This window comes from Kryptolebias marmoratus, linkage group LG15 (genome assembly GCF_001649575.2).
Source record: "Kryptolebias marmoratus isolate JLee-2015 linkage group LG15, ASM164957v2, whole genome shotgun sequence".
Classification (NCBI taxonomy): Eukaryota; Metazoa; Chordata; class Actinopteri; order Cyprinodontiformes; family Rivulidae; genus Kryptolebias; species Kryptolebias marmoratus.
The window spans coordinates 22,776,119-22,800,951 of NC_051444.1; the positions used below are offsets into that span (position 1 = coordinate 22,776,119).

At 42.0% G+C, this 24,833-nt stretch overlaps 1 protein-coding gene across 1 annotated transcript in view; it reads left to right on the forward strand.

Annotated features, from left to right (window-relative positions):
* smad3a (SMAD family member 3a) overlaps positions 1 to 12,141 on the forward strand; it is a 27,077-nt gene extending 14,936 nt beyond the window's left edge. Inside the window, exons 2-8 of the mRNA XM_017419652.3 lie at positions 3,772 to 3,965; positions 4,231 to 4,365; positions 5,651 to 5,776; positions 6,622 to 6,834; positions 6,924 to 7,061; positions 8,029 to 8,173; positions 9,819 to 12,141. Of these exons, the coding sequence (XP_017275141.1) occupies positions 3,772 to 3,965; positions 4,231 to 4,365; positions 5,651 to 5,776; positions 6,622 to 6,834; positions 6,924 to 7,061; positions 8,029 to 8,173; positions 9,819 to 9,942 (1,075 nt within the window). The 3' untranslated portion in view covers positions 9,943 to 12,141. The remainder of the gene's footprint in view (positions 1 to 3,771; positions 3,966 to 4,230; positions 4,366 to 5,650; positions 5,777 to 6,621; positions 6,835 to 6,923; positions 7,062 to 8,028; positions 8,174 to 9,818) is intronic.
* Positions 12,142 to 24,833: the final 12,692 nt, after the last annotated feature.

The following is a 24,833-nucleotide window of genomic DNA, read 5'->3' on the forward strand; positions in this document are numbered from 1 at the left end:
AACAGCTGAAACACTGGGTGCCTTTAAATCTCAACTTAAAACCCACCTGTTTAGAGTTGCTTATGGCTAAATTAGGGTCAGAGTGCGGGTTTTTGATGTTTGTCTCTTTCTTACTGTTTATTCATTGTCACATGCTGTTTTTATTTTGTTTTTTTAATTATGTAAAGCACCTTGAAATGCCTTGCTGTTGAAATGTGCTATACAAATAAAATTTGATTGATTGATAAACAAGCAAACACACACACACAAGGCAATTATATTATTGTACGCCTTCATAGATGGTGGGCATTCATAACAATAATAATAATAAACTGACTTGGCAGGTTTCCAGTTTCTGCATCCTACTGGTCTTAAACAGATGTTGTTTAGTCATTTGTGAGCCTGTAAATGTTTGTCCGGAGCCCCCGCAGGAAGTCTGTACAGCTGCATCTTAGCAGCTAACAGAAACGTAGCCTGGTTGCTCATTTCACACACTTAAATGTATGTTATTATTTTGTTCTCTGGCCCAGGTCCATGGGTCCTATCTTTGTGTAGAGGTTTACCACACGGGTTTTCTCTTTTAGATGTTTTTCATACCCACTTAGTCCTGCTCATTCCTGTTCACCCAGTCGGACCTAAAGTGGAGTTTAAAAAGCACCGTAAGGCAGGCAGCCCCCTAACAGCTGACACTTTCCAGAAGAATGTCCATTTAGTCTATTTACTGTTTGATTTATTGAAATGCAAATGTATAGTTATGCTTACAAAGGAAAAAGGCAGAGATTAAAATAGCGTCTGTAAATGTTAATAGTTTGAATAAAGGTTCAGTTTCAGAAACATCCATGCAGTCGGGCTTTGAATCTTCAGCTTCATAAGATGTAAAACTTTTACAGTACTCTCATGAATTAGTCTTTATTTTTAACAGTATGTTTACAATTGTTCATATGTTTTGAAAATTATGAAACAACCCTTATTACAGATGATATACAACATTTATGTAATATAAACTGACCCCACATCGGTCACTTTGTATAAATACAAATGGTCATGTTGTTTCTGTGAGTTCTGCTTTCTGCTCACACATGGTCTTGTTTTTTGTAGCCACACTTGCATTTAGTTTTTAGACCTCTCATCACTACAAAACACATCAGATGAGCCATTTCTTACTTTCATTGTGATAAAACAGCAAGGGAGTAGTCTAACTATTCACTAATTGGTGAGTCATAGTTATAAGCAGTCTGGTTATTTGATGCTACTAAGGTTTATTAACGTAAATTAAGAAAATACAACTTTAATCAAACTATACAATATGTATTCGAGGTCTAACAGATTTTATGGGATTTTATGTGGTAACTTCCAAAAGTACAAAAGCAGCTCAAACTGATGTTGCAATCAGTCATAAACATTTCAAAGTTATGAAATCTGGTAAAAGGAAATGGTCAGTATTTATCATTACAAAATATGCTAAACACAGGAAAACTCAAATAGAAAAAAAGGAAACGGGTCACATGTGGTCTCACACAAACACGAACCAAAATACATTTACCATATTATTGTCTTTTCCTTATTAATTATAAGATGTGCTTTGAACATGTGTTAAAATGATTATTCCTAGCTTTGCAGGGATGACATTTATTTGAGTTTATGCTTTGGAAAAGTGGCGGTGTGTTGTGGTTCGAGAAAACATTTCCTCTTCTACCGCTGATGAGCGAAACAGATCAGAGCGAGCACATACTTTGACTAAAACAAACAAAACTATTTGTGTCATGAGCCCTTGTTTTTGTGGTTGTTTTTTTCTCCTTTTATTGTAGATTCAGTTCACTTTGTCATGTTGTTCCTTGTGTTATTTTGTTTGTTTTAATACTTTGTTTTATTCTGGGATTCCTCGTTTAGTTTGTTCATTTTTCCTCTGTCTTCCTGTGTTATCAGCCATTACCCTTCAGTCATTTCTGCCCTCAGTTAACCACCCTCACCTGTTTCCCATGTTCATTAGTCTCAGCTTTCTCCACCTGTAAGCACTCCTCTCATCCTACTCAAACCCCTGGTTCTCACCTTTACACCAGTCTCATCCTGTTTGTTACCTGTGGACCTGTTGTCCTGTTTTGCACGATCCTGTAGTGTGCATCCTTGGAGCTTTCCTGAACCAAATGCTCACATTTTGTTGCATTCTGGAGGTAGTTTTTTCTTAAAAAAACATGCAGTTTTTTGTTTTGTTTGTTTGTTCTGCATCAATTCTCTCATGCAGGCTGTCGATATTTGCTCATCTGAATGTAAATGTTTCTAATACTATTTTATTTACTTTTATAATCGTACATGTGCGTGTACCACACAGACACCATTTGCAAAATTTAATGCCCTAGCCCAGGGGTAGGCAACCCTGGTCCTGGAGTGCCACTATCCTGCATGTTTTCCTTGTTTCCCTGCTCCAACTCACCTGATTCAGTGGTTAAATCACCTCTTCATGTTCTGCCGAAGCCTGTTAATCAGCCATTGATTCAAATCAGGTGTGTTGGAGCAGAGGAACAAGTAAAACATGCAGGATGGTGGCCCTCCAGGACCAGGGTTGCCCACCCCTGGTCTACCCCATGCTTGGATGCTCCTATTCATTTTGAAAAGCGCAGAGCCTGTGATTTAAAGCTTTAATCATTTAAAAAATAAAACACAACTTGCTAGATTTACCATAAATGACCCGGATGTGGTGCAACTGAGGTCTCAGTAGTAACATGATAAATGATTTTGTTTTGTTTCGATTCGGAAATGACATTTGTCCTTCTAAAAGCCTTCAGTTTAAGCCTTTGACCTTTAGTCTGTGTTTGTGTGCAACAGTGGGTGGTTGAGACAGAGAGACACGGGGGCATATGTGGTTGTTGACTCTTGCATAACACGATGGGCTTAACGTGGATTTTATTTATTTATTTTCTCCCTGTCATGGGCCATTGTGCTCCAAGATAAGCAGCTACAACCCCAATGTATAAATGTGCAATGTCAAGCAGCCACCAAACTAAATCCTCCTGCCAGGAGCATTGTATCCCAAATGAGTGCAGATGTTTCGCTGGACAATGAAGTTCCCGTTCCACATGCGGTAATCTCATTTCCAGTTGTTTATTAATAGACATCACATCATTACAAGTGTGCTCAAAGCTGGTGCTCTCATCAGCAGGAGGTCATTTCAGGGTTCTGCGGTCGTGAACACCAACTCCGGAGTTTGTTTTTAGAGAATAAACTTTTGTCTGGGGAATCCTACTGTGATGCATGGTAAAATAAAATCTCTTTTTTGTTTGCTTTTGTTATTTGCAGGACACTTTAACTTCTTAGCTAAGTTTAGGAAATAAGTCATTGGTAATGTTGGGAAAAGGAATTAATTTGCTTTAAAATAAACAGCATCAAACACATTTAGCTTGTTTTTTTTGGGGGTGGGGGGGGCTTCATCAGGTTTGAGTTTTCTATAATGACACGCTCTTCAAAACATTTAGAGGACATTTGCTTTAGGAACCATTCAAACGAGGTATCAGAAAATGTGGATGTAGGGACCAGATCAAAATTGCTACTTAACCCTCCTGAAGCCCTTGTAACTGAAGAGAGGAAGAGAAGCCATTTTAACTTGGGGTCAGTTTGACCCGAAGGCCACTGGAGGGTAAAAAATTAGGTACCATAAGTTAAACCATGTTATGGAAAATGTAAGATTTAGAAAGAAAAACACAACTCAAGAAAGCACCTTTGTTCTTGCTTAACGATTGAAAACTTACTGTTAAGATTTCAATTATTGACAGACTTCGTCTTCGTTCTCTCTCGCAGATCGTTGGACGGCCGCCTGCAGGTGTCCCATCGGAAAGGCCTGCCCCATGTCATCTACTGCCGGCTGTGGCGCTGGCCCGACCTGCAGTCCCACCATGAGCTGCGAGCGGTGGAGCTGTGCGAGTACGCCTTCCACACAAAAAAAGACGAGGTGTGCGTCAACCCGTACCACTACCAGAGGGTGGAGACGCCAGGTACGGCAGCTCGGATGACCAGTCGGTCCTTCTTATAATGTTGGTTTTAGAAGAAATAAAAAAATCCAGGAAGGATGTTTGTGGGTTTTGCAAATATTTCATTTTATTTCGACTTGTGGTAAAAAATCTTACCTCTAAAATGCTGTTTACAATCCACTTTATATTAGTTTGTCTTGAACGTTAAGATAAGGAACTAGTCACTGTTGCAATATTCTGAGAAACTGGATGTTGTCTGCGTGTTTCTGACTTTGTGTTCATGTCGTAGTCCTCCCACCGGTGCTGGTGCCCAGACACACAGAAATCCCCAGTGAGTTCCCGCCCCTGGACGACTACAGCCATTCAATCCCTGAAAACACCAATTTCCCTGCTGGCATTGAGCCTCAGAGCAACTACATACCAGGTACCAATGCGCTTGCAAAGATGACTCACTCCAAGGATCAGTTCACGCTGTGTCAAAACATGTTTGGAAAATGCTGGTTGAGATTTTACGCCTGTGACAAAAGGCCGCGCAGAAGAGTTCTTTTGTTTTTTTTAAGTGCCAGAGTAAAGAAGTGAATATTTTCAGATTCTCTCTGATAAAAGGGCTTTGGAGTGTTGTGTTTTCACATTAAAAGAGCCTCAAAATGGGGAGTAATCCGTTAAGAAAACTGAACTGCACAGTCTTTCGACAGAACCTTCTGTAAGCTTGAGAAATTGAACATTGTTAACAAACAGTTGTTTGTTTGTTTGGGATTTTTGAGTTATTCTCAGAGGAGTTCTTACTTATTTGAATGCCTGTCTTTTATAAATTTAACACCGACTGTTTCCTTAGATTCTGAATATTTAATTGGGGGAATCCCATTTCTTCTCTTGCCCTCTAAGGTAGAGAAGAGAGAGTCTCCAAAAAGTGTTCATGGGGGGTTCTGTTTGTCTGTTTCTCTTGCAGTCTTTTCGCTTTAATTTTGAACATGTTCAAAAATTTGTGTGACAAATTATCTCTTAAAAATAGTCGTAAAGTTTTTGCGGCCATCTCAAAGCCTTTTTGATCTCTGCTCAATTTAGTTTCTGTAATTTTAGAGCACTGGAGCTCTGTTTTGACTCCTGCACGCTCTCCTTATGACAGAAAATGTCCGCGGCTACAGTCCCGAACGTTCAGGTCTAAAACTCGTGATAATTATTTTTTAAAAATGGTCTGGATCTGCCTATCTTCATTTCAGAACCGTCCTCCAGCAGAATGAATAATAAATGTGGGGGGCGGTGTTCAAAGTGGGTACAAAGCGGGCCAAGGCAGAGTGGGCAGAGGTGGGAAATGCATTAACGTGAACGGCCTAGAACAGGGTTTTATAAAAGCTGTTCACACAAAATTAGGCTGCGATTTTTCAAAAGTTGGTTGCAAACACTCAGAACGCTGAGTGTAAAATACTAAAATACTGGCTTCACCTCTTGGTTTGACCTTTACGTTTTTGCACATTCATGCTAAAGGCTATGGGTGTCCTGATTCTTTTTGTGTCTAGCCTAGTCTAGGTCAAAGAGACATTCTAAATGTAGGGGTATGGATACCGTGGGATATTGGAAACAGATTGCCTCAGTTGTGTTCACTTCAGCCAGACATTATCTGTATAAACCAAAGCTTTGCAGTAGTTCTGTCGAGCAGCTGTGTCTTGATAAGTTGCTGTCTTGGTCTCACGTGTTTCCATGTCTCTCAGAAACGCCACCGCCGGGTTACCTCAGTGAGGACGGAGAGACCAATGACCACCAGATGACCCACAGCATGGACACGAGCTCCCCGAACCTGTCCCCGAACCCCGTTTCCCCCACACACAGTAACTTGGGTAAGAACCGCCCGTCCCTGTGGGTTTTCTTCTCTGCTCGTCTTCACCTACAGACATAATGTTTCACTCGCACATGGGGAATTCTCTGTTTGGTTTAACTCCGTTTTTACAAGAGGAAACGAGGTGATGAAAGAAGCTTTTGTCCTTCACACCCACAGTGTGAGCTGTTAGACAGGCCGAGACACCGTTCGGTTCACGCTAACATCAATAAAAATATCCTACGTTTGTTCTCGCAGGATGAGAAAATGCCAGGGGGTCTTTAGCTGGAATGCTGCTTGTTTAAAGAGGAAAATGACACCGGTTTTACTTGGCATCATTGTCCTGTTCTCGTCTGAACGTTGACTAAATGTTAAAGTTGTTAGAGAGGGTTTTTATGTTGAGGAGAAAAGAGCAAATTAGCAGAATAATGAGTCTAATTCTGCCTATTTGTGTGTTCTATCAGTGAAAATTAAATGTACATGTTTTGTTTTCCTGGTGAAAACTGTGGGAAAACGGAGTCTGACTTTTCATGAACAAATCTCTCACTATTTATTTACCCTTCCCCCCACTTTTCATCCATTTTGTCTCCTGTTTATTATCATTCCTCCTCATTTCTGTTTTCTCTCCCATTTGTTTTGTTGTCTGCTTGATTTATTTTCATTTGCATTCACTTAATATTACCATAGCACCGACTCCAGTGTCTGTCTACTCTTGTTTTGTTAGTTTTATTTTCCACTTACAAGCCAGACAGACCTGCACATTTCATTCGTCTCTTCACAGACGTTGTACACAATGCAGGATTGAACTCCTGCTCTCTTTTTTTTCCCCCGTTTTAACCAAATCAACTGTATCCTTCTCTATCTCAGACCTCCAGCCTGTAACATACTGTGAGCCGGCCTTCTGGTGCTCCATTTCGTACTACGAGCTGAACCAGCGAGTAGGGGAGACCTTCCACGCCTCGCAGCCCTCGCTGACGGTGGATGGCTTCACGGACCCCTCCAACTCCGAGCGCTTCTGCCTCGGGTTGCTGTCCAACGTCAACCGCAACGCAGCCGTGGAGCTGACGCGCAGACACATCGGTGGGGCTCGGCACGCCGCTCAGATCGGACACCAGTAATTACCGCCGCCGTTAATCACCATCCATTGTTCTGGCTCATCTCTCTCGAAGGGCGTGGTGTGCGGCTGTACTACATCGGAGGAGAGGTGTTCGCGGAGTGTCTCAGCGACAGTGCCATCTTCGTCCAGAGCCCCAACTGTAATCAGCGTTACGGCTGGCACCCTGCCACGGTCTGCAAGATCCCTCCAGGTGTGTGTCCAGCCGCCAGAGTCAGCAGAAAAACATTCAGTGGGACGAGTTTGGGGAAAAACGTAGACACGAGTGGAGACAGGTAGATGGGAGCTCTATTCGTCACAGAGGTGGCACAGCTCTCGTCTGTATATCTGAATGTGTTGAAGGCAGTCCGTGGCTCCTTTTTCTCACTGTGTGTGTGAGTTCATGTTTTGTCACTTGAAATGTTGTATGAAAACATTCCAATAAGCATAAAAGAAGCCGAGGGCAACATTTACAGAAACAACGCTGAAAGAGCCGTGTCTAATTGTTGGACTGCAAAATGTAATCACAGGTGTAGGTTTTATTCAAAGAACACACTCTCAGTAAAAGCACTTTCAGTATTCACAGCTAAATTAACTGCACTGAAGGACCTTGTTAGCTAAATGGTGATTAATCATATTTTTTTATTTTTTCAACTGGATGATTTACAGCAGATGTGCTGTAAATGTTTCATCCCGATCACAAGGCCAAACCTCATCACTTTCATCGACATCAACCCAGAGATCTCCTCTCTGCCTCACGTTTTCTCTTTCCATGCAGATTCCTCAACAAATTCTCGTCACTATTTGCTGTTTAAAGCAAGATGAACATTTACTGAAACTGATACTGGAGCGTTATGTTGTCCGAGTCCATATCCTTTTTTTTATACATAAATCTAATGGGCCTTTTTGTGTCTAAAGAACTCTTGAGTCAGCTATTTTATTAGGTCAGACCTGAGGCATTCTTAGTTTACCGTAACGATTAAAAAATGATGTTGGTGAACATAAAGAGAGAAACATTGACTGCTAATTTATACATTAAGAAATAGAAGCTGAAATAAATGCTGCCAGCTAATAGTCCCAGCTTCCATGTGTAGATTGGAAGCAGTTGTGACTTAGTTTTTTTTTTTTTTTATTGTCTTGGCTCTCAGGCGTCACTGTCTCTGTCCGTTCTTCCCTCCCAGGATGCAACCTGAAGATCTTCAACAACCAGGAGTTCGCTGCCCTGCTGGCGCAGTCGGTCAACCAGGGTTTTGAAGCGGTCTATCAGCTCACCAGGATGTGCACCATCCGCATGAGCTTCGTCAAGGGCTGGGGAGCTGAGTACAGGTAAGACCGGGTGATCGGGTGTCCCGCTCTGTGTAGAAACGCACGGGAGTTTTAGGATTTGCACCTCGTTCCACAAATTCAAACGATTATGTCCCATTTTGTTGGACTCCATTTTTTTTTTTTTTTTTTTATATCAGCACAATGGTAACTGAATAAACAATAAACAAACACATGACTGGAATCAGGCTGCCTTCAGATGAACTATATTTATGAAATTGTAAAATAAGTTAAAGGCCTAGTGTGTAGCATTTATGGTCTAAAACATTTTTAGTCTATCTTTTAGCTTTGGTAAATTGACCCACACAAGCACTTTTTTTTTGTCCCACAAAAGTTTGGTTAGGACTTGGTCCCCTGAGTCACAGACCAGGTTTAAATAAATATCCACCCACTTCATTTGCTTTTTCAGCGCTTGCGAAGCTCATGAGCAAAGATGAAGTCGGCGTCGAGCGATGCTGCGTGTAAACGCAGACAATAGAAACGGTCTGTGAGTCACGGCTCACAGTCCAGCCCCTCGGCTCGCAGACATCTGCTCACGCTCTGGTGAATCCGGCGTATGACGTCACGTAGCGCTCGTCAATACGAACAGGCCACAGCAGGCACGCCAGACTATTTTTAAACAAACACACATGTGCCGTGTCAAGACAAAAAAAAAAAAGTCAGACTTTCCCTCTTTCATTCCTCAGAGCTTTCCACACAGTTTGACTCACTGATAGTAGAAAAGGAGGAGACGGAAAAAAGGCTCGGCCGAGCGTTGGCCTCGCACAGAAGGTTTCCAGAAGGGAAAGACCTTTTGTGCTGTGAGCAAGTGTTCTCCACGCCCGTTCAGACCAAACGCTGACATGTGGAGACGCTTAAAGACGGGAGTCGGATTACATGATCGGGCAGGCCTCTTTCCTTCCTCCTACCTCCGCCCCGGTCCTCGTTTCCAGTCTTGTGTTTTACTCATTACATCCAGTGAATACGCTCTGAAAGTTTCCAGTGGTTCAGGAGATATTCTGCTCACAGTACAGACAATTAAACACACACACACACACAAGCAAAACATAAAAGATCTTTAACTGCAAGGGGAAAAGAAGACCTGAAATTCTTTAGGCATGTGTGTTAAATGAAGACCTCAGCATCACCTTCTTCCTTTCAGATGGATGTTTTAGTTTTTTTTGCACTTTGAGACTTTCAAATTAATGTTGTTTTTGGTCATTATTTGTGCAGATCACTAGATTAGGCCTTCATAAGTTGTATTGCTCATCAGCAGAAGACCTACTTGAGAAAAACGAGAGCACAAATGATCAAAAGTTAACTTTAACTTTTTCTTTTTTTGATGCAAAGCAGTGGGATATTAATGTACAGATTACAGATCCAAGACTTTAAGGAATACTGACTTTTTAAGAGTTATATGTCTGGTCTCATGCCACTGCTATGATGATCAGCTGACCCCACCCCTGTTGCAGTGGGCATATCTGCAGCGGACAGCAGGTAGTTGAGACAAGTCGAGCTGTACTGCAATACGAAAAAGCACAGGTGTCCTTGATATCTCTATAGCTGAGGTGTTTCTGAAAGTTGCCTTTTTTAAAAGTCTGCTCACACTCCAAACAGCTGTTCTTTTTGTTTGTTTTTTTAACATCTGTTTCTCCGGTGGGTTTCACAGGCGGCAGACGGTGACCAGCACCCCCTGCTGGATCGAGCTGCACCTGAACGGCCCGCTGCAGTGGCTCGACAAGGTGCTCACTCAGATGGGCTCCCCGAGCATCCGGTGCTCCAGCGTCTCCTAGAGAGACGCCTCGTCCTCTCATTCCCTCCTCCCCCCTGCACCGCACCTCGTCTCCCGATCAGAGACTGAAGACACAGAGACGAGAACGACGAGACGCGAGCTGAAAGGCGATGAGCCCCCCCCCCTCCCATTCAGCTGCTCTTTGTCCCTCCCCCCACCTGCTGTCAGGAGCACTTTTTTTATACACACTTTGTTTGTTGCAAAAGGGGACAAGTGCATTAATGTCGTACCACGTGAGTAGGATCCTAGAACGTTCTCCCCGAATTTCTTTTCATGCCGGGTTTCGTCTTTGGCATTAAAAGACCAGACGAAGTACAGAAATTGGATCTTTCTAGTCAAGATTTTCTTCTTTTCATTTAAAGTTTCTTGTTCGGATCTTAAATTGAACCCGATTTGGTTGGAATACATTTCTGCTTTTGAGCTTTTGAGAAGTTTGGAGGACTTCCACAAGTGTAAAACCAGTGAGATGGACTGACAGTGATGTACGTATTGAACAATGGTCACGCATCACTTGTGTGTGAATGGAAAATACGCCAAAACAGAGCAGGGTCACTGATGTTTTTATGCAGCTCGTGTTACTATGATGAAGCAAATAAGGTTACATTTAACTGAATTTCTCAGTTTAACTAAAAAGTAAAGTGGCAAAACAAACAAAAAGAAAAAAAAAATGGTCAAAGCAAGGGTGAAACTAGTTCCTGTTATTCAACTGAAAAACTATAGGATGGTATGTATGAAATGTTAGCATAATGAGAATTTAGCTCGCTTTTAGAGGATCCAGAGCCAGCAGACAGAAGCTACAAGGGTGTAAAACTTGACACGAGTACTTAGAGACAGTGAAAGTCAATAAATGTCACCGCAAAGATGATGCACTCCTGCTAAAAGCTGATTAATCACCAGAGCGATGTTGACACAGCTCAGCCGCTCGTCGGAGGGTCGCGTCGAACGAACGTTGTGCGTTTTATTTCAGGAAGCTTTGCCACAAGTTCAGAGTACTTCTGCAGCATTTCACGTCGTAGCAGCTCGGATACTTCAGTGCACTTCAGACTTGAATGCTCGGGGTGTGATATGAACATCCTGCAGCACGGACAGGAAGAGTGTTTCGCTTTGTTGGCGTTTTCCTTCTGCAGCTCGCTCTTAATTTTAGCCATACTGACGCCTCACACAACAACAAACAGCTGGGATGTAAACAAAAAAGGAAGAATCGAGACCTCCGGGCCTTTTTGTCGGGCGTTAAAAGTGATCGTTTTGTCCAAGTTGTGCGAGACTCGGCTACAAACGCTGCTGGCACGTCTGGATTGTGAGGCAGGGTTTTGTTCAAAGGGAATCGTGTAGATAAACAGAGACGTGTAAATAACCGTAGCTCTTAGAAACAGTTTCTTTTACTTTCAGGTCTGTGTACATTTAGTACATATATTTTGTTTCATTGTGACCATTTTCAAGCAGATGGGTTTAGAAGCCGAAGAACAAAACAAATAATAATAAATAAGGACTCAATGCTGGTAAAAGCTTTTGCTGAAATAGAAAAACACAGTCCCGTTTCCTTTTAACCACCCTCTCGGGTGGAAGTGGGTCGGTTTCCTTCTGGTTCCTCAGCACTTAGACAAAGACTCAGTGGGTGAGCATGAGCAACATGCTGAATGTGTTTATTTACGTTGACTTGACTCTTGATGTTAATGCCGGCCCATTGTAGCTCGTCTGTAGGGACTGGAAGGCAAACCTCCGAACTGTGGGATATTACCAGTAATTTAAAAAAAAAAAAGAAAAGTTTGAGTATTATAAAGCTGCAAACGTAAGTGTGGAATTGTTTCAGAACCTGTAGCATCTACCAGTCTGAAACAAGCCGGCTCTGCTTAGAGCTTCTTGTGTCTTTGAAGGCAGCAGGTCTGATTCTGTTGGGATCTTAAACTGCACGGTTAATGTAACTACCCTGTAGGGAATATTTCAAAAGTAAATTGATCACTTTTTATACACTCCTCTGCAACTTATAGTGCTTATGTTTGCTTCTCCTTCTTTAAATTGTTCATTAGCTGTGATTTATGCTCCCCTGCTCTGAACTTTTGATGTTTTTTTCCTAGATTTCTTGTATAAATCTAAACCTTTTTATTTTATTTTTTTCCTGCCTACATAAAGTGGATGTGATGCTTTGTATTTTTTGTCTTTTATTGTTGATCTACAAATAAAATGTATAACTCGTGCTGAAGCAGAGAAGAATGGTCATGACGGAAGTGACGCTGCGTCATTCACATCTCATTTGTAGTCTGTTTAGGGGGTTATAATTGATTTTCAATTTGAGGTCAGACCTATTGATTTAATGTTTGTTTACATCAGATGTACAACCCCATTTCCAAAAACAATGGGACAAATCTCTAAATTCATAAATGCTTGTTAAAGCTCCAACAGGCGAAAAAGAAGCCATGTGTGAACACCATCCATAAACGCCGCCATCTTCTGTGGAACAAAGCTCGTTTAGTGGTCAAGACATAATGAAATTTGAATTTGTTTTTGGAAACCCTGGACAACATGTCCTCTGTACTAAACAGGAGCGAGAATGTCCTGTTAGTGAACAGTTCAACAGCCTGCCTCTCTGATGGTATGGGGGTGCATTAGTCCCTCTTGTATGGGCAGCTTATACGTCTGGAAAGGCTCCATGAATGCAGGTATTAGAAAAACATGCTCCCATCCAGATGGCCTTGCCTACTTCAGCGAGACGATGTTAAACTACAGACTGTCTCCATTACAACAACATGGCTTCATTATAGAAGAGTCCAGGTGCTGAACTGACCTGCCTGCAGTCCAGACCTCTCAGCGACTGGAAACATTTGATGCATCATGAAACAAAGGAGACCCAGGGCGGCTGAGCAGCTACAACCCTCCATCGGACCAGAACGGGACAACGTTTCCCTCCAAAACCTCCAGCAGCTGCTCTCCTCAGCTTCTGGATGTTTACAGCACGTCTGTTTTAAAGACGAGGGGATGCTTCTGTCCCAACTATTTTTAAAGCATGCCGCTGCCATCAAATTGAAAATCACCTTTTGTTATTTTTCTTCAAAGTGCGACAGTTTCTCGGTGTAAACATTAGTTTGCTACGATCCGCTGTAAATAAAACACAGGTTTATGACAATTTGTCGATCATTTTACGCAACATCCCGACTTCGTCCGAGTTGGTGGGGTTGTAGAGGAAACGACGCAGAAAGGTTTTGGAGCTGAGGTGCTCCGTCGTCTGTGGTGGGTAATCTGCTCTCCGGTGATTACAGGCCCACAGCAGGCACAAGTGTGTCTTGTTACAACAAGATAATTGAATCCACAAGCTGAGCTGCTGTCACAGAGACACAAAGTCAGGCTCGGTTGTGATAACCCCTCAGGTGAAGACGCAGCTGAAAACACGTCATCATAGTCACTCTTTGTGTGTGTGTGTGTGTCTGCAGGAGCTGATCAGGCAATGAAGAGAAATGTCAGAAATGTGACTTTTGTTTTGTTTGTTTTCTTCCTGTTGTATCCTGATCATCCTAAGCTGCGGCGGCGACACTGTCAGCCTTCATAGTCTCCTCCATGATTTCTGCTCCGGAGAGGCCTTCAATAATTAACTCTGGTTCGGAGGAGTCAAACGCAGGGCAAACATGAATCATTGACCGAGGCTGGGAACACGCAGACAGGAGCTGCCTGAACCAAAGAAAACGACAAGATGGCATCTCTTTAAGACCTTTAATGTTTTAAGACGTGCATCAAATATTTATCCAGACCAGCTCAAAGCAGGCCTGCCCTGTGTGAAAACCAGCTGAAATCATTTCAGTTCTGGAGATTTTTAATGAGCAGTTGGTAAACTCTGTGGCTTTTTATTGCACTCATATAAACACTTTAATCTGGGGATAGGTGTTAAAAAATGATTTGACTTGACTTGCTAAATCACAGTTAAACACAGCTGATGTCAAGGAGATGCACATGTTGTAAATTTTAGCTTACAGGACTGAGACAAACACTTTTAAATGAGCTGTTATAAAAGTATGTACCTACAGAGGTTTATAGGAAACTGTTCAGTATAATTTAAATCCTTTCATTATTTGGCATGTCTGACTAAAATATGTGAAAACCGGTTCACCCCTCTGCTGTTAACATAATTACTGTAAGCAAAACCTGTTCTTATTGAACCTGGTTTATAAGATAAAATAGCACAGCTCAACACTGCCATCTGTTGGCCGAAAGAGTAATGGCAACAGATTTATTTCAGCTTTTCTAAATCTTTGACTCTGTTCTTGTATTGTTTTATTTAAAATCAATTAACAACTAGTAGTACATCTGAGTTCCCTTTATTTCAGTAAATTTGGGTTTAAAATGGTGCCATACATTAATTTAGGTTGAGTTATTTTTCTTCTTTTTAGTGTTTTGAAAGCAATTTTAGCAGGTGGCATTGATCCAGCTGTTATACAAGTTTGTGATTTGTTTGAACCCTAATTTTTTATGGTTTTTATTATTATCTAGAGTGAAAGAGTGTTTTCTTTAAAAAAAACACAGTTGCTGATGAAGTGAGAAGCTCCTCCTGTCCCCTGTCCACATCACGGATACCTCCCTGGTTGGTTTTGGATTTTACTAAAAAGATTTCTTGAAACGCCAGCTAAGAAACACCTTGCTGCTGAAATCAGGTTATGTATGCACTTCATCTGGTAGTGTTATTAAACCACACTTGTTATAAACTGACTTAAAACTGATCAAGCACAGTTTGTGTGTGTTTTTTACAGATTTCACAGTACAAGACTTTACACAAAGTGGTGAAATGGGAGTTTTCTGTCAAAGATAAATTATGTAACACGTTGCGTCAAGCGCATCTCTTTTCTGCAGATGACATATATGACACAGAGTGGGCTTTTCTCAGAGTGCGTCTGTCCCTCGGAGCACGCTCCGTCATCTCTGGTTCTGAGCCTGGATCTGATCAGTGGGTCTCCGAGCTGTGGATGGAGTGTGACGACAGAAAAGGTCCAGAGAGACAAAGTAAGTGGTCCCAAACCATCAAGACTCTTTAAAAGAAGTCATAAAATTGGAATGGGCAGGAAGCCGATGTAAGGAGGTCAGCACAGGCGTGATCTGAGCACATCTGAAACTAGATTTGGGAAAGTTACACAACAGCATTCAACATGATGACTTTGGCATTCTCATGTTGTAAACAATGTTATTAAAAAATACAAAAAAATAAATAAATAAATATCCATCCATGACTTCCAGTGTGATAAAACCATGTAAACATTTACCCAGGATTGCTTGGTTTCATGAAATAGTGGCTGAATCACACGCCAAGTCATGTCATCTGTCATCCCTTTACAAAATGTGTGTGTGTGTGTGTGTGTGTGCGTTTTACATCGACCGTTGGCTGCATCGTTTCAGCAACATCGAGACATTCGAGAAACATGTCAGAAATGATTTGCTTCTAATATCCGAGGCTGTCCGTAAACATGTTGACCAGCCGGGCTGACGGACGTGGCACAGCCTGTTTGTAGAACCGTGAGCGTGGGAGCGAGCAGCGCTGTGACCACTCCGCTTTCCTGGGTTCTGCTGGGAACACAAGGCTTTACTGGACAGAAGGAAAAGGACTGGAAGTGAAGGGGTGAGATGCTCCAAAAGCCCCTGAAGGAGCGACGCAGCGTTAATCACCACTATGCGAGTAAAGGACAGTTCTTGTTTCACCTGCACTCTGATGCTTAACAAATGTTAGATTATTGCAACAAATCTGAATTCTTTGTCAACTGAAGCGATCCAAACATTTTTTCTTATGGACGGGATTTAAAGCGAGGCTCGTCTTTCAGACAAGAATAATCGTTGTTGACATAAATCAGAAATGAAGCCATTAGAGTTCCACACATCGGGGCCTTTAGGTGTGACCCTCTTTGAGTCCAGCTCATTACAGCTAATGGTGATTAAACGATCTTGTGCAGATTCGATGGGAGGAGCGGGGAGGAGCGGGGAGACAAACATGCTTCCTGTTATCTGCTAAATTGATACAACTTGATGAGGAGATGAGAGCCGTCAGCTCCGTCGTCATGTGAAGGTCAGTCCGGAGCTGACAAACAAAATCCATCTCCGCAAAGGTCACCTGTTTGTTCCATGGCATTTCTCCCCCTCCTCCTCTTCCTCCCTGCTCTTTATCGCCTCTTTCTCTTCCCCCCTCCCTCTGTTTGCTGTCCTGACTCCAGTTTTCTCCAAGACGTAACTTCTGGTTTCGTCTGTCAGGATGCGGGCTGCGGCGTCATCAGCATTCAGAAGCCACCCAGCCAGGCTGCGTGCCCACGGGTGGCTCCATTACAGCTGTCCGTGGACAGCAGCAGGTACACGGCCGCCCCCTCCCCTCCCCTCCTCGCACGCCAGCCGAGATGGGCGCCGACTTCCTCCAACTGGCTGCTGTTGGCCCTCTGCCTGCATGTCACCCTCCCCACACATGAAGGATCCCTGATGGTAGCCAGCACTCATCCACCTGTCAGCTGCACCGCTCTCGCAGGATGTCACATTTTGAGTTCCGATAAGACACAGAAGCACCTGGCCGGCGCTTCTGCTCAGCACAGAACATGCATTTAAATGTTCCGCCGCCAGAGAAAAATGGCTGTTCCTCGCAAGCAGAAAGCAAAGGGGTTCGATTTTCACCCCTTGAGGCAATTTTCTGCTCTGGTTTTCTGTTAATGTGCTGCAAAACGACCACCGCAGCCACAAGTTTGTTTTTGTATCTGCCTATCCTATACGCCAAGTTTGGTATTAATAGTTACGGTCGACGGTAAACTCCAAAGAACAATCCTAAGAGCGGGCGAGGAAGTGGGAGGAAAGAAAAGTGTCGGTGAAAAAGAAAATGTCAGTGAGGGAAACATATTTACTGACATCCATGGGCTGTCAGCGCTCTGATTAATGGCGGCTGGAATACCTGCCTGGTGAAAAGGTGTCGTTGGGGTGTAGAGAAAGCCCGGCAGCTGACCCAGAACTAATAGCATTCGACTTGAACAAGCTGTCCAGCCTCAGAGAGCCACTTCCTGCCGGCGCCTGGGCTGGAAAGGAGGAGGGAGGGAGGGAATCGGAAAACTTCGAAACAAGAAACAAGGTTGGCACCGAGGTTCACACGGTGACCTTTGAACCCTGAACACTTGACTCAGTGGCATGAAATCCCTTTGTTCACCCATCACATGCAATATTTACTGACGTTTTTTTGAGCCGTAAATTGCCAGCAGATGTCGCAGCTAAAAACAATTCAGGAGGTGCAAAAAAATATGGAAGACGGCAGTTCTTGAAGATTTTTATATATTTGATTAAACTGTTTTTAAATGTCCGGGTAAGACAAGATTTTAATAAAATGATCTAATATTTTAAAAGTTGATAAATGAGTCGTTTACCAAAAAGGAATGAAAAAAAACGAAACAAAAAGGATCCCATTTTCCTCTGTTTGTCACATAAGTTGTAATTTGTTTAGCTTTTTATCACCCCCCATAGATTTTCATAGATCAGGCATATATGAATGAAATAAAAGAGTAATAAACTGCCTGTGTTGGCTCTGTGATGGGTTGGTGATCTGTCCATGTTGTCCTCTGGCTTTGCAACCCTGAACTGGACCAAAGGAATTTGGAAAATGATTGTGGGAACAACTCAGTCGCCTTCTTTTTTCTCTCTCTCTCTCTTCCTCCAAGCCTCTGTTGTTGTATTTTATACTTATGTATGTCTAACAAACTGGGGCCTATCTCGGCGTAGGTAAACAAGCAGTGGAAATACTTCCACCTCGCTCGTGGCCACCGAGAGGTTCCATAAGCTCCTCTTCTCTTTTCCTTTTTTGCAAAACGGGCCCCCTCCCCTCCCAAAAATATGGGGTCTTGCTTGAAATAATCTGCAGCGTGCGTGCCAGGAACATCATCCTGCCGAGGTTGTTTTTGCTGAGGGCAACAGAAAGCCCAACAGCTGGGACATAATGAAGCTTTCAGGCACTTGTTCTCCCATCATGTAGCGCCAGCCCCTGTCTGCTTCCACCAGATGTTCCGTGTTTTCCCTCCAAAAAGTCCCTCTTGCCAAAATGGGGACAATCACGAGCTTTGCGGGAACCAGCTCTAACTCCACAATCACTTTCGTGAATTTAGGGTGATAGCTGGGTTAATTGCTTGTTTCGTGTTTACCGGGTGAAGCCCTGTCACTGTTGGTGTCTTTGAGATTATTAGTTTGACAGTAACTGGGGCTGGTCTGAAGTCAGTTTAAAGTAAATAAACATGGTGTTTTTGGGGGGTTATTTTCAAAGGTCAAATTAATCGGTACTTCGAGTAAATGTGCATTTTGGTTGGTAAAAAAAAAAGAGTTGTCACTCTAAAATAAAAACTCTTTTCATTGAATCCACTGAAAACAAAATGTTAGGTGATGGAGCAGCATCTTACATATATGACTCAGCAATAATGACCAGCTGCCACAACCAGTCCACCTTAGAGAGAGGATTCAACTATTTCTCTTTAACATTTGAAATAATATTATAAATTAAACCTTGAAGGAATTATTGTCACCCACCACCATTCTGGTCAGAGTTTAAACTATGAACCCAATTCCAAGGAAGTTGGAACTTGGTGTGAAATGTACATAAAAAACAAAATTCAATGATTTCAACATCTCATGAGCCCATATTTTACTAACAACGGACCAATGTAAACATATCAGTTGATTAAACTGAGAATCTGTACCATTTTCTGGGGAAAAAATTAAGTAATTTTGAACCTTATGGCAACAGCACATCTCAAAAAGACAAACAAACAAAAAAAAGAGGACGGGGCAACAAAAGGCTGTACAGTTAGGCGGTAATAATAAGGAACAGCAGGAGGAGCATTTTGCAACTAATCAGGTTCATTGGCAACAGGTCAGTAAGAGGACTGAGCATTCAAGAGAGGCTGAATCTCTCAGAGGTAAAGATGGGCAGAGGTTCACCAGTCTGGGAAAAGATGGCAATAAAAATAGTGGAACAATTCCAGGATATTGTTCCTCAATGAAAAATTGGGTATGAAAATTCCATCATTCCATCAGTTTCATCAAGAGTTTTCTAGAATCTGGAGAAATCTCTGACTTTAAAGGACACGACTGAAGTGTGGCTGTAAATCAGCTCTGCATTAAAAACAGGTCTGATTCTGTTCCGGACATAATCTCTGCATGGACTCAGGAACACTTCCACAAGTCATCGTCTGTAAACACAGTTCACTGCGCCATAAACACATGCTGCTTAAAGCTCTATCCTACAAAGAAGAAGCTGTATGTGAACACCGTCCAGAAACACCACCTTCTTCTCTGGACCAAAGCTCATTCAAATGAACTGAGGCAAAGTGGAACGCTGTTCTGTGGACAAATCAAAATCGGAAACTCTTTTTGGAAACAACAGATGCCACGTGCTCCATACTAATCAGGAGAGGGACAATCCAGCCAGTCATCAGCATACAGTTCAAAAGCCTGCCTCTCTGATGGTATGGGGGTGCATTAGTGCCTCTGGCATGGGCAGCCATCTATCAAGAAAAGTATATACAGGATTCAGAAGAACCAGGTACCAGGTATTTGTATTTATGTTCCACATAATGGAACATAATGTAATATATAACTACCATTTATATACACACACGCTACTTAATAGGCAGCAGCAACTTTATACTTGTTCATTTACAAGTCTCCAGGTAATAATTAAAGATTTACAGTAGGTTTACTTTGTTTTAGGCATCGAGAGACTCCTGAAGGCTTATAATCTTTAGAGCTTCAATGAACAGGGGCGCCTACAAGGTGGGGCCAGGAAGGGTAATAATCACCCGTATAGAGGATTTATTTGGGATTAGGAAACCCCTTAAACATGAAAAAAATCTAACATTGTTTTGTGCAGATTAGTAGTAATAAATAAATAACTATTAACATTTATGGTAAAAATTCAAATCTAAAAAATAAGAAATTAAAACTTGGTCTCCCTGAATAAGGACAACAGATTTCAGTTGAACAGAGCAAAGTATTATGCTCACATAAAACCGACGTCCTCATACGACGTCAGAGGGTCTCAGGAGCATCAGTCTTTTCTGAATATGAACAGTTTCAGTCAGTTGAGTTATGACTGAGCTGTTTTCAGTCAGCAGCATCACCTGTAAAAGAAAAACCAGACAAAGGTTGATATAAGAAGGTGATTCCCTAACTAAAGTCATTTTTAAATAGCTTATATATGCCAACAGCATAATAATATCAACAAATCCTCACAGAAAGGTTTAGGCAAAATTAAGTTTCAATAAGGACGAGTTAGAAAGTGGATGGGAAATCATTGTTGAGAACGTCTTTAAATTGATGCCAGTCGATGTACAGTGAAGTTGCCTGTGGTACAACAATGCAGACTAACATAATTAACAGAGACTAGATGTTTTTACATATGTAATTAATTATTATCATGTCATTTATGCTTCAATCAGCTCCTGCTAAGCTGGTAGTAGTGCAAACCTATTCTCTTCTGGGGGGGAACAAAAACCTCTTTGGGCCATCCTGTCACTGATCAATGCACTTTGAGATGTTTAACATCTGGCAAGCCACTGGAAATAGGCTTATATGGCAGCACTGCGTTGCCATCATCCTCCCATCATTAGCTTTCACCATTGCCCCGGGGTTCATAATGTCGTTGGCTTACGCAGAGATGTAGTAAAGTGGTGTTACATGATGTTTCTTAGCTCTTTTTATTGAAGTAGCCTGCTATGCATTGGGCTTGTCCTATTTCACTGACACCACGGGGAAATAAGACATGATGAGAGCGGAGACCTAATGGCATGATGTTTGACATTTCTTGCATTAAACGTCATTTGAGTTGGGAATTTGGCAAATAAAGGCGTCAAACAAGCCGTACCAAAATCTTTTTATGAGTGCTGTCATTTTCTGTTGATTGGAAGTGGGCTCTTGTTGTACTTCATTGTTCTGAAACATATACAGCTTCTGCGCGTGACTTTGTGCGAGGTGGCTCTCGCGAGCCGTTCCACACGTTCCCTCAGCTCGTTTCGCTCCGTTTTCCTCCCAACAATCTACGCGAGGCACAAAAAAAAAAAGAAAAGTTTGGCCGAGAAACCCGAAACTTGTGCCATTGCTGCAGTAGTTTTAATCAAATGTGCAGTCAAAATAATTAGCCACAATGACAGAAACGATGTAGTTGTAATTACAAACAGATGGAAGGCTTTTATTTGCACTTAAGGCAACATTGTGTTAGGGAAATGCAGTGTGAACAAGAATAATTAAGAAGTTAAGGTCCTGTTTTTCCAAGTTGCGTTTAAATAATCAAGCCTATGATGTTCATTAGTTTCAGATTAATTATATGAATGTACCGCAAAGAGCAGCCACCACCTTCAAGCCTGGAAAGATGGGCTTTTTGTTTTATTATTGTCATTTTTTTTAGATAAAGCATGAGACATTTGGTTTGTTTTGTTTTTTTCTCGAAAGGAAGCAGGATGTGAAGGCTGCAGGGCTTCATGTTGAGATGACTCACACCCGAGGGCTCATTGGGGAGACAGGAACTCATCAACCAAGTCGGACAGTACTGTCAGCTTTTCCTTTGGTATTTGTACAGGAAAAGAAAAACATTATTTATGGACACTTTAACACAAGACCGATTACTATTTTCTATTTTTTTTTAAATGACATTTAAAAGATTTCTGCCTGTTCTGCTTATGGAGGAATATTTGCTGTCATTGGTTTGTTGCTTCAAGGCTGTAACAATAAATATTCAATGTGTTATTCAAAACCAAGGACTGAAGAATACAGTGATGTGTGAATGTCTTGAGTTGTCCTTGTGTCTTTATATTTTGGTGCCAAGAAACCAGACTTTCTTAAATAAGAAAAGCTCACAAAAACATAAAGTAGACGAGTGGAAATGAACAGTCTACACATCAAGCTGTCAAGAAATAAGAATAAAAACATCAGACCTGAGATCTGCATCATTCTTCAGCTGGTCGTCAACTGGATGCCAGGTTTTTGGTGCTAAAATACTATTTTCTGTTTGTCAAACTGTGTTATCTTTGGTATTTACCATAGATTTGATTAAAGAAATGAGAACAAATTGTGTCTTTGTGACAAGCTGCTGATAGCAAAGTGCCCAACAATACAATTTAACATTTGTTTGTTATAAGTTGATACAACGCTGGTTCATCTCGTGAGTTTAGGAGTCTGTTTTTTGCCCGAATGAATCATAGGTCAGAGTAAAGTAGCTTAAAAACAAACAAAGCGTTCCTCTGAAAATGATCAGGTTCTGGATTTAAAATTAATGAAAAAAAAGCCAGAGTCCAAAACAAATTCAAATTGCATCAATCTTGAAGATCTGTTGATCAGGTTCCTTTTCAAAGATTACAAGGAGCTCTGACTTCCAGTGTTAAAATTGTGTCAAAAATAATTCTCTAATTCTCAAATTAGATCCAGATTAAGGATATGTCTGAATTTATTGTTAAAATGTCATAAATGTGGCATGTTGGTCCGCTCTTTGTCTTCTAAAATCAGTGACATCAGTTCTGCAGCTGAACCCTTGTTGGTCCGCAGGTCACGACCCCATCACAGGTGGAGCTATCCGCAGTTCCCTCTGTGAACATTAGAGGTCACTAGAAGCTGCTCTTCCATGGAAGTGGCCCATCCTCTCCATCAGAGTTCGTCTCCCACCGAGGCCCTGGGATGGGCTGTGGCTCTGACTTCTTTCTGTGAGGAACCTCCTACAAACAGCTTATGTGTCTGATTCAGTAAACCTGTGAGCTGCTGCTCCTCACATGACGCATTTTTGCTGAGGGGTTAAAAAGAGTCGTCCTTGCGCTCCCTCCATTGGCTCTGATGGGAATCTGTGCCAGAAGTGTCACTTAGATGAATCACTGTTGGTCAAAGCTGGCGTCGCTCGGCCTCGGTGACAGAAGGAGGAACTCCACGTGGATCGGATTAATGCAGATGCGAAGTAAATAGTTGTATTCCCCCTGGAAGCTGTTAAAGATGTCGGGGATCTGCTGCTTTGCCTACGTGACGCTCTTTATCAGTTTTAGCGGCAACAAAAAGCAGGTGGGTTACGGCTCAGGAGGCTAACCATGAGCCATGTGACCAAAATGCAGGCCGACAAGTTAAACAATTGGGCAAAAACTGAAAATCAAAAACACATTTTTTTAGAATTACCAATAAACTGGCACGTTGTAACTGTATACAGTAGTTATCTCATATTTATATATCTATGTAAAATCACACTTTCCAAAGTAAAAGTGTCTGAGACTGAACCAACTGGTTGTTGATTTTTACTGTTTGCAGATAAATAAAAGTATTCAAATAAAGATTCATAAACACTCATATGTATAATAAAAGTAGCTATGAGTAGAAGCTGAAAAGAACAAAAATATTCAGATCATTTTTATCGCCCGCCATCGAAAGGCGAAAGGCGTGTGCCTCTTTGTTTGCCCGCTAGCAAAATATCTCATGAACCACTGAACAGATTTGAATGAAACTCTCAGAAAAAGTGGCCAACATTAAAATGGCAACATTTTTGCTCATACAGAGCTAAAATTTGGCGTGGTAGTAGCTGACTGTCTTTCACAACACATACTTTGAGAGCTGACAAATCACACAAGAACTCACAATATTGGATGAGATCCGTCACGACACAATTTACAAAGATATACCAAAACGACTACAACTAATTTTTTCAAAGTAAGAGAATCTTAGTTGAAAACTTTGGCATGAAAGGCGACTGGTGATATGCATTCCTTCAAGGACAGCCAGGTCTTTAATTTTATTAATGTAATTTCTAAAGATTATGTCTGTACCCCCTCCTCAGGGTCCTGACACCAACTTTGGGACAATGATATTATGCTACTGGATAAGTTAAGCTGGCTGGAATGAAGCTGACTCATACGACAGATTTTTGTATTTCCCAGGAGTAAAAAACAAACGTTCGTCTTTCCTCAAGACACACACTAGAAAAACGCCCAGCTGAAGTGTGTGTCGTCGTATAACAAAAGCAGTGTGTGCTCGCCACATAAAGGGGTCATTACAATAAATGCCACTTCTCTGTGATACTGAAACACACTTTTTTATGTTTTGTTTTTGCTTTCGCAATTACAAGCCCCTTCAGTAGGGGATTTATTTATGTCCAGCAGTTAGCAATGCATTGATTTAATATGTTTCTAATCAGGACAAACAGCTTCGGGGTCTAAAATGTTAATTTTTCCTGCTGCTTACAAAGTAGCCTTTGATTTTCTGTCACGGCACTAATTACAGTGTTTTGCCATTAGATAGGCAGAAAGCTTTGTCTTGTCTAATTATGAGGTAATCATTGCTGTAGAGCCAGCGTGTTGTTCTCACCTCGTCGTTAATACTATTTTAATTTTATTTCCACAGCTTCTCACTATTACATTTTCCTTCGAGTTCACACTGTGACACATTTAATGCTGTGTGTGTGTGTGTGTGTGTGTGTGAGTGTCAGGGCGTGCGGTACATCTGGGGTGCAGCAGCAGCCGTAGTGACTGTAATTGTTGTGGTATGGGTGCTGTTAATTACTGGAGTAAACGGTTGACTCACGGCCAGGGCCCCTTTGTGGTTGCAGAGTGGCAGCAGAGGCGAGAGACAGAGGGCTGCAAAATTGTTTTTACCATCTGGGGACCCTGGGAGAGGGAAGGGGAAGCAGAAACGAAGAGAAAAAGGGGGGGAAGCAGGAGCAAAACTGAAAGAGCCAATTGGTGGCCAGAGCCTGAGGGTTCGGGGGTCCATATGGAAGGCAACACTTTGCCTTGCGCTTTATTGCACACCTTGCTGTTTTAATCAATGGCAAGCCTGTTCACAGAGCCTAAAGCAGCAGTGCTTGTTTCTCATTGTCTCGCTGCTGCCTCAACTTTTTCTGCTCCTCCACACTCCAGCGTTTCCCACCAAACCTCCGAGGAGCTGTGCGGCACT